The 16,480-nt window shown below is 44.3% G+C and overlaps 3 protein-coding genes across 3 annotated transcripts in view; all 3 read left to right on the top strand.

Moving 5' to 3' along the window:
* The window catches only part of LOC119420764 (olfactory receptor 2K2-like), a 6,607-nt gene extending 3,354 nt beyond the window's left edge, over positions 1 to 3,253 (top strand). Inside the window, exons 3-5 of the mRNA XM_037688190.1 lie at positions 1,067 to 1,554; positions 1,760 to 1,986; positions 2,898 to 3,253. Of these exons, the coding sequence (XP_037544118.1) occupies positions 1,067 to 1,554; positions 1,760 to 1,986; positions 2,898 to 3,253 (1,071 nt within the window). The remainder of the gene's footprint in view (positions 1 to 1,066; positions 1,555 to 1,759; positions 1,987 to 2,897) is intronic.
* Positions 3,254 to 5,481: 2,228 nt separating this feature from the next.
* Positions 5,482 to 10,483, top strand: LOC119420762 (olfactory receptor 2K2-like). Its single transcript, XM_037688189.1, has 4 exons — positions 5,482 to 5,518; positions 8,540 to 8,960; positions 9,284 to 9,510; positions 10,128 to 10,483. The coding sequence occupies exons 1-4, from the start codon at positions 5,482 to 5,484 to the stop codon at positions 10,481 to 10,483; spliced, it is 1,041 nt and encodes a 346-aa protein (XP_037544117.1).
* A 2,126-nt stretch (positions 10,484 to 12,609) lies between these two features.
* Positions 12,610 to 16,480, top strand: part of LOC119420761 (olfactory receptor 52E4-like) — a 12,919-nt gene continuing 9,048 nt past the window's right edge. The window contains exon 1 of the mRNA XM_037688188.1: positions 12,610 to 12,647. Within this exon, the coding sequence (XP_037544116.1) occupies positions 12,610 to 12,647 (38 nt within the window). The remainder of the gene's footprint in view (positions 12,648 to 16,480) is intronic.

Raw genomic sequence — 16,480 nt, 5'->3', positions numbered from 1 at the left:
GAAACAGATCAGCAGTAAACAGATCAGCAGCAACAGGAAACAGATCAGTAGCAACATGAAACAGATCAGCAGTAAACAGATCAGCAGCAGCATGAAACAGATCAGCAGCAACATGAAACAGATCATCAGCAGCATGAAACAGATCAGCAGCAACAGGAAACAGATCAACAATAAACAGATCAGCAGCAACAGGAAACAGATCAGCAGCAACATGAAAAAGATCAGCAGCAACAGGAAACAGATCAGCAGCAACATGAAACAGATCAAAAGTAAACAGATCAGCAGCAACATGAAACAGATCAAAAGTAAACAGATCAGCAGCAACATGAAACAGATCAAAAGTAAACAGGAAACAGATCAGTAGCAACAGGAAACAGATCAGCAGCAACAGGAAACAGATCAGAAGCAACATGAAACAGATCAACAGTAAACAGATCAGCAGCAACAGGAAACAGAACAGCAGCAACATTATGTGTTTTTTTTTCACAGTGAGAATGAAGCAGATACAAAAACATTCATATATTTATGGTCTAAAGTGACGATTGTTACTGTTTATGATCTCCATCAATTGAAAATGACAATTCAATTCAATTCAAAAATACTTTATTAATCCCAGAGGGAAATTAAATGTTGTTGTAACTCATCATCCTGGTTTCAAGGAACAAGAAGTTCCTGAAAAAGTTGATAATTTAGTTTGTGCAGTAAAGTGAGTTGGTGCCCGTCAGACTGCAGCAGAATCCTTCACCTGTTCTGCTAAATTAAAGACAAATGTTTTTGTTTTCTCATCAAGAAAACAAGTGAGTGACGTAGGTGTCAGGATGGTTCCATGTGGAGCTGACAGGAGGAGGGAGTCGGAAAGATTACCATCATTAAATGGACACGCTTTCCTCAACAAGTCAAACAGGAGGACTGGAGGCAGAACTGTCCTCCAGCATTAGTTTCACTGATGACGTCCTACATTTCTCTGTAGCTTTCTGTCCATTAACTCCGTCTTCTGCAGGTACTGTTAGATCAGGGTTATCAAGTTAACAATCAATGACACAAAATGTGGTCTCGTGTCTGTAAGTTGTATGTTCCTGGACCTAAATGCAGTAACACGTTTCATTGTTGTAAAACTTCTCTGATTCTGCTTCTGTGTTTACGTCTGCTTGTCTCTCATAGAACTGTTCTGCTCTGGATGGAGAACCAAACCGTGCTGACACCTCTAGAACAGCCCATTGTTTTTGAACTCGAGGGTTTCAGTGTTCCTCCAGGATATGCTCCTTTCCTGTTCTTCCTGGCTCTGTTTGCATACATGGTGGTCTTACTGGGGAATGGGGTGGTGGTTTTAGTCATTTTCATGGACAAGAACCTGCACAGACCCATGTTTCTAATGATCTGTCACCTGATGGTCTGTGATCTGCTGGGGTCCACAGCGGTGCTCCCTTCACTCATGATGCACTTCTTGATGGGGCAGAGGAAGATCACGTACGCCCCGGCCATCACCCAGGGCTTCTACGTGCACACATACGGGGTTGCAGTGCAGACCATTCTGGCTGCAATGGCCTACGACAGGTGAGAAAGTGTTGGCTCAATAATCTTGTTGTTTTTACCACAAACGTTTTAGGACTTGCAAATAGTACACAGATGTGCAGATGTTCCTGACACAACTCCAGCCACTTGGTTATCCTGACCCATGGATGCGTTGCCTTGCTTGAAATGAGAACATACAATCAGTTGAACTGAACCTTTTTAGTTTCCCTCAGTGTTGTCTCTGCAGGTATGTTGCAGTGTGTGAACCTCTCAGGTATCACTCCATCATGACTTCGGCTCGGCTCCACTCGTACTGCGCTCTGGCCTGGATCTTGGCCCTGGTGCTCATCGCCGTGCTCTTTTCCTTCCACATGAACGTCCCGCTGTGCGGCCGAACCATCCAACATGTCTACTGCAGCAACAGAGGCATCTTGGACCTGGCGTGCATTCCCACCCCCATAAGCAACATCTACGGTTGGTACAGTTTAAAGGGTTTCTGTGTCTTCCACAAACAAAGAGCTGAAGACTGCGTGGAGCTAAAAGAGCAGGAACTCTTTCAGTTTCCATTTGCAGCTTTTAGTCAGACTTCTCTTTATGTTTTAAGAGTAACTAAACTATTTGAGTGTGTTTAGTTTTAAAATCCAGATGAGTTTGATAATATTTGACATTTCTTCTGTTTTATAAAAGGCAGCGGGACATTTTATTGTTTGTACATCTGTAACGTTTCTCACCGAAGGAGCTTTCTCTGTTGAAACTAGAAAGTGTGAAATTTATAAACCAGCTCGTTGTTTTGTGATTTTCCACGACAGTTGGTTTGAACAAAAAGTGAGTGAAGAAATCCACATTAAACAAAAAAACACCACCATCAAAGAGACGAGGTCTCACATTTCACATGTTCATGTGTTTTTATACACACATTGAAAGGTGGTGGTACTATGGCATCGTCTCTGTCCATCTGTGAACTTTCTCTTGTCCCATCCAAAGCAAGATGGTTCAAACTGAAGATTAGAACTTGGCTGTGTTTAGAGATAAAGTTCACTTGATGCATCAACGCCGGTCCTGGATGAAGGTCAGTGACAGACTAGTCTGCAGCTTCTTTTCTTTTTTCAGTGACCGTGGATTTGACATGAACCTTTGGACCTTTCCTCAGTTCTTCCCCACCTCTAACAGACGTGGTTTTAGTACAAGGCCAGGCTCGGCCCAGAACTAACGGCCTCACAGCAGCAGCTTTGTACACATACGTACGAGTCACTTCAGACCTGACTGCGTTGGATTCTGAGATAACACTGATTGGAGATCAGGATACTTTTATAAAGAACCTGAAAGGATCTAAAATGCATGAAGAAATTATATTAAACGTATGCATGCCTTTTTATGTTCTGTAGGTCTGGTTATGACCTGGTCTGTCAGTTCTGGGACCTTCATCCTCATCGCTTTCTCCTACATCAGAATCCTGAGTGTTTCTCTGAAACAAGGCCGAGCTGACAGCAGCATCCGCAGCAAGGCCTTTCAGACCTGTGCGCCTCACATCGTCGTGTACGTGCTCTACGAGGTTGCAATTTTTATTGTTGTTGTGAGCTACAGGTTCCCCTCACTTTCACAAAACATTAAGAAGTTCTTCAGCATCCTCTTCATCATCATCCCTCCAGCCATCAACCCCATCATCTACGGCCTGATCAGCAAAGACTTACGGAGCAGCATCATCAAGCAGGTTTCTGCACGGGTCTGTCTCAAAAACTGAAGCTCTTACAAACTAACCCTGAATAAATGAGCCTGGATCCTCGGGGAACTCTTTTCACTCCACACCTAAGAAGTTCTTGCGGGCCTGTCCTTCACGTTTTCTGTTTTTCTTACATCACGACAGATTTAAATGTGTGTTATTAGAAGTCTTCTGCAAACTCTGAAGAGAAACTTCAACCACTGAATCCCAGCTATTGGATGAGGGAAACATCTAAAACGTGCAGGATGTTGTTGATGTTTGAGGGCTAGCTTGAACACCAGAACCATTTTTCTTTACGTTTATCCAAAAAACATCTGCATCCCACATGTTCAAATGTGACTGTGTTTAGAAAACCAAAACATCCTCACACCTTCCCATCACTCTTTTCATGTGAGATTTTATTTAAACCTAAAAGTTTTTCAATATTAACTTCTTAAATTTTACACTTTTTTGTGCTTATTTTCTTTATAAAGTTCAATGTCTTATTATGCATCATCGTTTATTAAAAGTTTGCGAGATCTCAGCAAAATCTTTGTGTCTAATTTTAGTTCCATAGGACTGTCATTTGAAAATCAATTTTAGATTTTTATCCATCCATCATCCATCCATCATCCATCATGGATGGGTTAAATGCAGAGACTAATTTTGCCATTGTATGGAAACATGCAGTGCTGACATTGTGAAGACATTATTATTATTATCATCCATCTTTTTCTTGTTCTGGACTCAGGTCTCGGGGCAACGGTTTAATCAGAGAGTTCCCGACTTCTCTGTCCACATCCATCTCTTCCGACTCATCTGGGAGGACTTCAAGGTGTTCTCAAGGTGTCCTGGGTCTTTCCCGGGGTTTCCTACCAGTTGGACATGCCAGGAACATTGAACATGTCCAAACAGACATAGGGAGGCATCCATGTGGCATCCTTACCAGATGGCCAAACCACCACAACTGGCTTCTCCTCAATGTGGAGGAGCAGCAACTTTACTCTCAGTCTTTCCCAGATCTCACTCTATCTTTAAAGGAGAGTCCAGCTACGCTGCAGAGAAAACTCATTTTGACTGACTATATCCAAGATTTTATTTCTGTCACTACTACGTGTTTGTGAACATAGGTGTGGGTAGGAACCTAGATCGAGCAGAAAACATAGCACCTCGTCTTGCAGCTCAGCTCCCTCTTCACCACAACAGTCCAGTACAGAGTATGTAATGATAAGGAAGCCTCACCAATCTGAGTGTCAGTCTTGTGCTCAATTCTTCCTCTCACTCATTTACACATCTCTGAGATACTTAAACTCCTCCACATGAGGGCAGTACCTTGCTCTCAACCCAGTGAGTGCCTTCCACCCTTTTCTGACTGAAGACCATGGCTTTAGAGTTGGAGATGGTGATCTTCATCACAGCTGCTTCACACTCAGCGTGATCTTCACTGACTGCAGTCAGAAGTTGTGGATCCTCACAAACTGTGGTCTGTTCGTTAAGAAGTCTAGGACCCAGTTGCAAATGGAGGGGCTTAGGCCTAGTGTGAGTAGTTTGTCCATCAGGGTCTGGGAAATCATGGGACTGAAGGCAGATATGAAGTCCACAAAGAGTATACGGACGTAGGAGTCCTTCTGCTCCAGGTGGGTGAGAGCAGTGTGGACCACAGAGGAGATGGTGTCCTCTGTTGATTGGTTCTCGCGGGGTGCGTACTGGTGAGGGTCCTCGTTGATGTTGATGGATCAATTGTCCTTCTTCCTGGCAGGGCTTAATTTGTAAACTCAGTGATGCCGGAGCACAAATAGAAGGGAGGTCTGGGGGGTTTGGGTCATCTGTGGGTTTTCCCCCAGAAAATATGGAATAAAAGAGATGCCATTTCCTGCATTTTGGTGTATTTTAACGTGTTGTTAAACATCTTTGTTTACCTACTGTGAACATTTGATTAAACTGATTAAAAACAGGTCTCTTGTAGATGAGTCCTCAAGGCTCAATGAGACAAACAACCTGTATAAATAAAGGCTGAATTGAATTTACTGTTTTAGACATCAAGAAGAAAAGCCTGTGAATAGAACATCTCCGATTCTGTCAAATGTCCTACCCCACCCCCACCCCCCGGCAACTCAAATCTCCGCCCCTAAATGTCCAAAGTCATTGCGCATTTTTATTTTATTTCTTTAAAAAAAAAAATTTTTAAATTAATTATTTCTCAACAAATACAATGAGATGAGACATTGCCCTATCTGTGAAGTGTATGTTCCAGCTGCAGCTCGCGCACCATGCTCCTGCCCAGCAGAGCTGCAGACTCCATGTCCGGTGGAAAGAGTCTTCATCCACCTTCAGCTGTGTGTATATGTCTACGTGCAGGAGTTCCGACACATCAGCAGCTGTGCGCACTCTGGAGAGCTGTCTGAGATGCTCCTGTGCATAAAACATGCACTGTCTGCAGGGCGCACAGCTGAAATATGAAGACGCTCCCCGCTGGACATGCGGTCCACGTCTCTGCTGGGCAGGAGCATGTGCGCGAGCTGGTGCGCATAGTGTGTCTGGAACATCCACTCCACAGATTGGGCAACATCTCCTCTCATTGTATTTTCAATAAATAATCAAATAAAAAATGTGCAATTACTTTGGACTTTTAAGGGCGGAGATTTGCCAGATCCAACCAAATACAGTAGTTGCTGGAACACAGTTGGTCAGAATGAAGGAGTTCCTGGATCTTGTTCCGGCAGGATCCAGTTCAAATTTACCACTGCTTCCTGGGGATGTTGTCTGGGCCGGTTGCTTTGTGAGGGTTAATCCTCCTGAAAGTACTTCTTACTTCTGCTGTGGTCACGCTGAGAAGCTCTTCATCTGGTGGTGAGGTGAGTCTGGTGCTGGGTGGTCTGTTCTGGTCTTGAAAGCGCACATAGAACTTGTTGAGAGCATCAGGCTGTGATGGGTCTCTAGGGCATTATTCATTCCTGCATTTATAATCTGTTATACACTTAATGCTCCTCCACATGCTCCGTGAGTCTTGTGGGGTGAATTGACCCTCAATCCTCTGTGCATATGTGGCCTTGGCCCTCTTAATACCAGCAACCAGTTCTTTCCTTTTCCTTCTCAGCTCCTGTGAGTTTCCAGACCTGAAGATGGTGTTCCTGGCCTCCAGCAGGACGCGCACCTCTGCATTCAACTAAGGTTTTCTGTTCGAGTAACTTTTAACATATCTTATGGTGGTGACGTCATCAGTACATTTACTAATGTACCCCAGAACTGAGGATGTGTATTGTTCTGGGTCTAGCAGCCCCCCCCCCCCCCCCCCCCCCCACACACATTTTTAGCAGCTACTCTGAAGACCTCCCAGTCGGTTCGTTCAAAACAATCTCACAGTATGAGGCCACTGTTCTGGATCTAAGATTTAACTTTCTTTTGTACCGGTCTGGAGTGTCTCAGCGGGGGCAGGTAAGCAAGAGTTAGGAAGATTGAGATGTGATCAGAGAATCCTAGGTGGAACAGGGTTCAGCTTTGTATGCTTCTTTTATGTTTGTGTAAACACGGTCCAGTGTGTTGTTTCCATGTGTTGGTATGCCTACATGCTGGTAAAATCTTGGTAAGCAGGCTTTTAGATTCATGTGATTAAAGATTCCAGCCAATATGTAAAGAGCCTCAGGGTGTTTGTTCTCATCACATTCACCACTTGCTCTTGCCGAGGTCAGATGCATTTCCCCTCCCCACCCTCTCCGCTTTGCTTTGCTGCTCTGTCTGTCTGCGAAACTGCTTCTGAGCCTCTCTTGCATCTTCCGAACCATAATTATGGACTGTTTTGATCAGTTGGTCCCTCAACTCAATTTACAACATTTCTTTGAAGAGAAGACAGGCTTTAGGTGAGCTGATTTGCCCTGTTGGCACGCATGCAGCTGGACATCTCATCGACTTGAAGACTTGATGATGTGTCTATCTCTGCTGCCACTTGTGGATTTTAAGGACGCATATTTAATTGGCTTTACGATAACTGGTTCCTGCTTTTTGGATTTGGCTGGTTGCTGGTTTTTATCAATCGATCAAGGAAGTCGTCAGCAGCAAATTTGGACCTGATCACGTTGCTTGCCTTATGATGGCTTGGTTCGTGTCTCGAGTACCCAGACTCAAATGCTTTGGGCAGAATGGATCAGATCTCTGAGATTTCACTCAGGCACGTTCCATCGGTGTGGCCATGTAATTTGGACATTTCGGAACCGAGTGGACCAACACAGACTCAAGGTAGATGTCATTAAGTTCTGCCTGTCACCAAAACAACTGTGTTTATCTGAATTTGGCTCCCCTGACTGGCCTTCAAGGCCAACTTATCTGAATTCGCTTGGAGAACATGTGATCTGACGCCCCCCCCCCCCCCCCCAAAAAAACAAAACAAAAAAAAAAAAAAAACATTTCCAACTGATAATCAGATGTAACCAACTGAATAAACTTGTGTCATCATTTCAGGACTCTTGGATTCCCATTCCCATAGGCGTTATTCTTGGCCATTCCTCGACATACCTCGAGAATGTTTATGGGTCTCACCAGAGGATATTGACTGATTATTTAACATTCTTATCAGAACTCTTACAGTGACCTCAAGAGCATCTATGAACATGCTGACCGCTCTCGTCTCCCCTGTCTGCAAAATGTCTACGTAAATATGTGCTTGTTTGTGCGAGGTGTTTTTTTAATATCAGAGGTTTTTTTTCCTCAGGCAGGAAAAAAAAGTCTGATAGAATTTTTTTTCCGCCTCCAACTTCTACATGTGTCCACTTAAACACTGTTTTTGTCTGTCCAAACAGGTCTCACTTGTAAATGAGTCTTTGAGGCTCAATGTGATTTATCTGTTTAAATAAAGGTTGGATGAAAAAAAAATAACCTGGGACAAGCAGTGTGTCCATTCAGCCAGCTTCAGGACCCGTTTAATCACATCGTAAGAGATTTTTAAGACAAGACCTCTATTCCTTTTTGTTGGGAGACATTGCATCTCTCATCTGTTAATCTATGACAAAAGAAAAGTCCATGGGATTTTAGGACTTTGAGCATTGTTGAAGGGAGGTCCATCAGTCATAAAAATACATTAAAGGGACAGCAGGCGGTGTTGAACAAGTCAGAGCATCATCAGAGCTCTAACTGGAGAGGAGGCAGAACCATCACCTTCATCTGTAGGCTGTTCTGTTTTTGAGATATTCTGTCTCTGCATTCAGTGTTGTTACATCTGCAGATACAGCAGTCTGATCTATTATACAAATGTCAGTTATCTCTGAGTTAAACAGTTGTTTATTTAAGTGCATTACATTATATCTGGTTATCTGATACACAGTCTAACCTGTTTAGAGGGGCTAAATGAGTTTGTCTTTCACAGAAACGTTCTGCTTCAGATGGAGAACCAAACCATGCTGACTCTTCTAGAACAGCCCATTGTTTTTGAAATTGTTGGGTTTGATGTTCCTCCAGGATATGCTCCTTTCCTGTTCTTCCTGGCTCTGTTTGCATACATGGTGGTCCTAATGGGGAATGGGGTGGTGGTTTTAGTCATTGTGATGGACAAGAACCTGCACAGACCCATGTTTCTAATGATCTGTCATCTGATGGTCTGTGATCTGCTGGGGACCACAGCGGTGGTCCCTCGTCTCATGATGCACTTCCTAACAGGGCAGAAAAAGATCACCTATGGCCCAGCTATCGCCCAGGCCTACTGTATGCACACATACGGAGCTGGAGTACAGACCATTCTGAGTGCAATGGCCTACGACAGGTGAGAAAATGCAGGTGCACTTCTCAAAAACTACTCTGACTTTTCTTTGTGGTGCAAACTTGAAAATGTAAAAACCAAACTGTAGTGTAAGAAGTTGTTCTGTTTTCTCATGTTTCCAGAGATTGAAGTGTTTGTATTTAAAGAGGGTTCAATAATCATAATTCTTACCACAAGATGAAGATTTGTTTGTGCACAGATGTTCAGGTGTTCCTGGCACAACTCTAGCCACTTGGTTATCCTGATCCAGATGTTATGAATGCTTGTGTGAATATAAAATAAGTTGAACTGAACCTTTTTAGTTTCCCTCAGTGTTGTCTCTGCAGGTATGTTGCAGTGTGTGAACCTCTCAGGTATCACTCCATCATGACTTCGGCTCGGCTCCACTCGTGCTGCACGCTGGCCTGGATCTTGGCCCTGGTGCTCATCGCCGTGCTCTTTTCCTTCCACATGAACGTCCCGCTGTGCGGCCGAACCATCCAACATGTCTACTGCAGCAACAGAGGCATCTTGGACCTGGCGTGCATTCCCACCCCCATAAGCAACATCTACGGTTGGTACAGTTTAAAGGGTTTCTGTGTCTTCCACAAACAAAGAGCTGAAGACTGCGTGGAGCTAAAAGAGCAGGAACTCTTTCAGTTTCCATTTGCAGCTTTTAGTCAGACTTCTCTTTATGTTTTAAGAGTAATTAAACTATTTGAATTGATTCAGATTTAAAGTCCAGTTGAGTTTTCATAACAAGTCATGTCTGACATTTCTTTTAGGAGTTTTATAAAAAAGCCACAGGATATTTTATTGTTTGTGCATCGGCTACATTGCTCATTGAAGGAGCTTTCTAAATTTTATAAACTCTGGTAAATGTCTTAATTTTGCATCTTTGTTCTTCAACATCCAGTAGGTGGTTTTAGAGAAAAGAGAAGACAGAAATCTGTGTTAGGCATAAAACACCATCAAACAGAAGGTTTTAGCTGTTTCTGTTTTTCTCTCATAGTTTCAGAGAAAGCTGAGATTCATGTTCCAGCATTGCTTTAAAATATTGATTAAATTGATCAGTAATGACTGATAAATTAAAGATAAAATATGCCATTGTTTAATTCATGTCTTTTAATATAAACCAATGTTGCACCAGCCATTATATTAAACTTATGCATGCCTTTTTATGTTCTGTAGGTCTGGTTATGACCTGGTCTGTCAGTTCTGGGACCTTCATCCTCATCGCTTTCTCCTACATCAGAATCCTGAGTGTTTCTCTGAAACAAGGCCGAGCTGACAGCAGCGTCCGCAGCAAGGCCTTTCAGACCTGTGCGCCTCACATCGTCGTGTACGTGCTCTACGAGGTTGCATCATTAATTCTTGTTGTGAGCTACAGGTTCCCCTCACTTTCCCAAAACATTAAGAAGTTCTTCAGCATCCTCTTCATCATCATCCCTCCAGCTATCAACCCCATCATCTACGGCCTGATCAGCAAAGACTTACGGAGCAGCATCATCAAGCAGGTTTCTGCACGGGTCTGTCTCAAAAACTGAAGCTCTTACAAACAAACCCTGAATAAATGAGCCTGGATCCCTGGTGAACTCTTCTTGCTCAGTCTGAGTAGGATCCAGATTTCACACCTATAAACTGTTGGTCTGGAGATTTCTCGGGTTCAGACCTGATGATTTTTGCAACAATTGTTCCCCCAAAACACATCATCCACTAAATCTAATCTGTCTAACTCTGAATGTTAGGAAACACCATGTATCTGTGACTTTCCTTCCCTCCATTGATCACGGTGACATTATTTACATGAACGCTCCTACAAGAACCCTGCAGATGTTGGATGCTGCAGATGTTGGATGCTGCAGATGTTGGATGCTGTCTATCATGGTGCACTAAGATTCATAACTGGCTGTAACTACCGTACCCACCACTGCACCCAGTATTCACTGGTTAACTGGTCACCATTAACTTCACACAGACTCTCTCACTGGTACATTTTCATCTTTAAATCACTTCTTGGTCTGCTGCCTTCATACATCTCCTCCTACATGTCTCTGTGTGAGTGCAGCTACAGCGTGCGCTCTCAGGACATCATTACCTTTAGCTATGTAACTATCTTGGTAAGCCTCATCCATCCATCCATCCATCCATCCATTTTCTCCCGCTTATCTGGGGTCGGGTTGATGGTGTAGCAGCTTAAGTATGGAGGCCCAGACTTCCCTCTCCCCAGCCACTTGGGCCAGCTCCTCCAGGGGAATCCTGAGGCGTTCTCAGGCCAGCTGAGAAACATAGTCCCTCCAGCATGTCCTGGGTCTTCCTTCGGGTCTCCTCTTGGTGGGACGTGTCCAGAACATCTCACCAGGGAGGTGTCCAGGAGGCATCCTAACCAGATGCCTGAGCCACCTCAACTGGCTCCTCTCGACATGGAGAAGCAGTGGCTTTACTCTGGGTCCCTCCTGGATGATCGAGCTTCTCACCCTATCGCTAAGGGAGAGCCCAGACACCCTGCAGAGAAAACTCATTTTTTTCATTCAACCTTTATTTAGACCGGTAAATCCCATTGAGTCTCCAGGACTCATTTATAAGAGAGACCTGATTTCAACAAAGAATGATGGCAACAATGGATGACAGCGACAACAATAAACAGTTATAAAAAGTCAAATTTTTTAACAAATAGGATGGCTAAAAAGAAAAAAGTAAAAAGAAAAGAAAAGTAACAAAAAAAACATCTCGATTCTAAGGCGAATGTAGAAAACTAAAAACAGGAACATGTCTGCATTGGTCCCTGCCAGGAGTCCAACAGATTCTTAAAGCCACTTAGCGAGTTCAAGGTCGAGAGCTTCAGATCTTTTTACAAGATATTCCAGGAAACAGGAGCAAAGGAGGAGAAGGCCCTTTTGCCTAGGTCAGTTCGCACTGAGGGAACAGTGCAGGTAATAATGTCCTGAGAGCGCACACTGTAGCTGCACTCACACAGATTTTGGCCACTTGTATCCGTGATATTGTTCTTTTGGTCACAACCCAAATGCTCATGACCATAGATAAATTAGGGTAGGAATGTAGATTGACTGGTAAATTGAGAGCTTCGCCTTTTGACTCAGCTCTCTCTTCACCACAACAGACTGGTACAGTGCCTGCTTCACTACAGATGCCGCACCTATCTGCCTATTGCTCTCCCGCTACATTTTTCCCTCATTCATGAACAAGACCCCAAGATACTTTAACTCCTCTTCTTGAGGCAGGACCTCCTCCCTGACCCAGATGGGGCACTCTGCCCTTTTCCGGCTCAAGACCATGGCTTCAGATTTGGAGGAACTGATCCTCATCCCGGCCGCGTCACATTCGGCTGCAAACCGCTTCAGCAAAAGCTGTAGATCCCGACCTGATGAAGCCAATAGGACCACATCATTTGCAAGAAGCAGAGACGCGATCCTAAGGCCAACAAAATGGATCCCCTCAACACCTTGGCTGCTCCTGGAAATTCTGTCCATAAAAGTTATGAACATAATTGGTGACAAAGGGCAACCTTGGCGGAGTCTAACTCTCACTGGGAACAAGCCCGACTTACTGCCAGCAATGAGGACCAAGCTTTGACACCGGTCGTACAGGGGCCTAACAGCCCATATCAAAGGGACTGGGATCCCAGAGTAGCCCCCACAGGGTTCCCTGAGGGATGCAGTTCAACGCCTTCTCCAAGTCCACAAAGCACATGTAGACTGGTTGGCCAAACTTCCACGCACCCTCCAGGACCCTGCTGAGGGTGTAAAGCTGGTCCAGTGTTCCATGACCAGGATGAAAACCGCACTGCTCCTCCTGATTCTGAGGTTCGGCTATCTGGCAGACCTTCCTCTCCAGAACTCACGAATAGACCTTACCAGGGAGGCTTAAGAGCGTGATCCCCCTGTAGTTGGAACACACTCTACTTTCCCCCTTTTTGAATAGGGGGACCACCACCCTGGTCTGCCAATCCATGGCAACTGCCCTCAATGTCAACTCAATATTGCAGAGTTGTGTAAGCCAACACAACCCCACAACATTCAGAGCCTTAAGGAACTCAGACACCTCAACACCAGAGATTGGAGAGCTCGACCCAAAGTTCCCAGGGTCTGCTTCCTCAGTGGAAGACGTGCTGGTAGGATTGAGGAGGTCTTTGAAGTACTCTGCCCACCGACCCACGATATCCCGAGTTGAGGTCAGCAGCACACCACCTCCATTATAAACAGTGTTGGTGGTGTACCCCCCCCCCCCCCCCCCCGAGATGCCGGATGGTGGACCGGACCAAAATCACCTCGAAGCCATCTGGAAGTCATTCTCCATGGCCTCTCCGAACTCTTCCCACGCCGACAAATTTTTGCCTCAGCGCCTACCTGAGCTGCATGCCGCTTGGACTGCCGGTACCCATCATCTGCTTCTGGGTCCCACAGACAATAAAAGCCTGATAGGACTCCTTCTTCAGCTTGACATTAAGCCAATCAGGAAGTATTTTTTTAATGTTATTAACAGCATAAAACTGAACAACAGAACAATATACAGTAAACGCACAATGGAGATACAGTTAAAAGGATAGCCTGTTAACTGTATCTCCGTTATGTGTGTACTGTATATTTTCAGTTCATTTTTTCATTTACTCTTTAGTTATACAGGTAGTCTCCTTGAGTCATGAGAACTCATTTTCAAGAGAGACCTGTTTAGGGAGCAGATACCATACCATACCATACCATACCATACCAATTTATTTATAAAGCACTTTAAACAGTGACAAAGCACACCAAAGTGCTGTACAGGGACAAACAGAACAAGCACATAGCAACATATTACATAACAGGACACCAAAAAGTAGAAACCAACAAAAACAATAATGGATAACAACAACAACCGCAACATGACCAACACAGTGTGATGCACACAGACTCAGCACAGATCACACAGTGCAGAAAGCCAGGGAATAGAAGTGTGTTTTTAAGCGAGATTTAAAAACTGTGAGGGAGGGGGCCTGTCTAACGAGCAGAGGTAACTCATTCCAAAGTCTTGGGCCTGCTACAGAGAAGGCCCTGTCACCTCTGCGCTTGAGACGGGTTCCTGGGACTGTTAGGAGCAACTGGTCTGCTGATCTGAGAGAACGTGGTGGGACATACGGCTGGAGCAGAACAGTAAGATAGGAGGGGGCAGAGCTGTTTTGTGATTTATAGACATACAAGAGTATTTTGAATTTGATTCGAAGGTGAACCGGAAGCCAGTGTAGGGAGGCCAAAACAGGTGTAATGTGCTCCCTTTTGCTTGTGCTGGTCAAAAACCGGGCTGCTGCATTTTGGACCAGTTGGAGTCTAGCTATGGAGGTCTGACTGATACCAAAAAGGAGTGAGTTGCAATAGTCAAGCCTGGATGTAATGAATGCATGAATTACTGTCTCCAGGTTATTTTTGGGCAAAAAGGGGCTTCAGCTTAGACAGTCGCCTCAGCTGGAAAAAGCAGGATTTAACAATCATATTTACATGATTGTTGAGTTTCAGAGAAGGGTCAAGTATCACTCCTAGATTAGTGACTCTTTGTTTCACTAACAGTGACAGAACGGATAGGTCGATGCAGTGGTTGGTGATAGTGTCATTGGGAGGAAACAGCATAACTTCAGATTTCTTCTCGTTGAAACTCAAGAAATTTAAAGCCATCCAATCTCTGATGTCAGCCAGGCAGTCCAGTAACGGTTGAATAGAGCGAGTACCGTTGAGTCTGAGGGGGAAGTAGATTTGGCAGTCGTCTGCGTAGAAATGAAAAGGTATGTTATGTTTCCTGAAAATAGCACCTAGTGGCAGCAGGTATAAAGAAAATAAGAGAGGACCAAGGATGGACCCTTGCGGTACCCCCCATTTAAGCGCTGCCGAGGCTGAACTAAAATCTTTGATGGAGACACAAAAGGACCTGTCAGCGAGGTAAGATCTAAACCATTCGAGGGCTGACCCAGTGATGCCCACCCACTGCTCTAACCTCGCAATGAGGATCTCGTGGTCATTTGTATCAAAGGCAGATGTGAGGTCCAGTAAGAGAAGGAGCACAGAATCACCAGCGTCTGTGAATAGGAGAATGTCGTTAAAAACCTTGAGTAGAGCAGTTTCAGTGCTGTGGAGAGGTTTAAAGCCAGACTGGAATAGCTCTAAGATGGCATTATCCTCTAGAAAGCATTTCAGCTGGGACTCCATTATTTTTTCCAGCAGTTTAGCGACAAATGGGAGTCTGGAGACAGGCTGGAAGTTAGACCGGATGGTGGGGGTTAAGGGCTGTTCTGTTGTTCGGTTTTATGCTGTTAATAAAGTAATAAAAATAAAAAACTTCCTGTTTGGCTTAATGTAATTCCGTTTTATTCTAATGTAATTCCGTTTTTTCTAATGTGATTCGGGCCACTTCCGCTTCAGCCACTTCATCTTTGGCTTAATGTAATTTTGTTGTTTTTTTCAAATGTAATTCCATTTTTTCAAATGTTGTTCATTTACGCCTTAGGGCCATAAGGTTCAGCAACAGTATGTGCTCAAAGAATGAGGTCAGCTGACTACCTGGATATACTGAATGGCCAGGTTATTCCATCAATGGCTATTTTTCTTCCCTGATGGCACGGGCATATTCCAAGATGACAATGCCAGAATTTATCGGGCTCAAATTGTGAAAGAGTGGTTCTGGGAGCATAAGACATCATTTTCACACATGGATTGGCCACCACAGAGTCCAGACCTTAACCCCATGAGTATCTTTGGGATGTGTTGGAGAAGGCTTTGCGCAGTGGTCAGAATCTGCCATCATCAATGCAAGATCTTGGTGGAAAATTAAGACAACACTCGATGGAAATAGATCTTGTGGCATTGTAGAAGCTTATCGAAACAATGCCACAGCGAATCTAAAGGCAGTCCAACAAAATATTAGTGTGTGACCTAAAAAAGTTCAATCTGGTCCTCTGGACATTCAAAAAACAAAACAAAGCAAAACAAAACAAAAAAAATGTGGAAACGTTGTAGAGGGTGTGTCCAGTTTTGCTGCTGACAACCAAAACCAGCTGCTCACATGCTCAAGAAGGACCATCAGCCTAACAATGGATCATTAGCACCTGATGGCTGTTTACTATTCACAGGGGGTTGAGTGATACTAGCAATCACAGCATTGTAAGAGGGGGACAGTTGAACACGGAGGCTCCGCCCCGTTTAATGATGGATGGTTTCTTTTCACAAAGATGGCCTCCTTTACTCCTCTCTCAAACCAGCACCAGGAGCCAGGCTGAAGGAGAAATCCCACACAAGACAGGCTCTAGAGCAATGTGGATATCCTAACTGGGCCTTCCTGAAAGCAGAGAAGAAACCCAAACAGGACTCCAGTCAGCCAACAGGTGAAAAGGAGGAACCCAGACCCAGACCAGTGGTCATTCCATATGTTGAGGGAGTATCAGAGAAACTGAGACGTTTATTTTCAGTTTCAACTCCGCCCCCGGGTTCAACTGTCCCCCTCTTACAATGCTGTGATTGCTAGTATCACTCAGCCCTCTGTGAACAGTAAACAGCCATCAG

The sequence above is a fragment of the Nematolebias whitei genome, chromosome 14 (genome assembly GCF_014905685.2).
Source record: "Nematolebias whitei isolate Nwh7 chromosome 14, NemWhi1, whole genome shotgun sequence".
Taxonomy (NCBI): domain Eukaryota; kingdom Metazoa; phylum Chordata; class Actinopteri; order Cyprinodontiformes; family Rivulidae; genus Nematolebias; species Nematolebias whitei.
Note: the sequence above shows the minus strand (reverse complement) of the source record. Positions and strands in the feature narration are given on the sequence as shown.

What these genes read in the sequence shown, in the direction of transcription:
- LOC119420762 (XM_037688189.1), top strand. Translation starts at nt 5,482, where the DNA reads ATGCTCCTGCCCAGCAGAGCTGCAGACTCCATGTCCG. An exon ending in AGCTGCAGACTCCATGTCCG is followed by an intron (nt 5,519 to 8,539) that starts GTGGAAAGAGTC and finishes TAACCTGTTTAG; the next exon opens with AGGGGCTAAATGAGTTTGTC. An exon ending in AGTGCAATGGCCTACGACAG is followed by an intron (nt 8,961 to 9,283) that starts GTGAGAAAATGC and finishes TTGTCTCTGCAG; the next exon opens with GTATGTTGCAGTGTGTGAAC.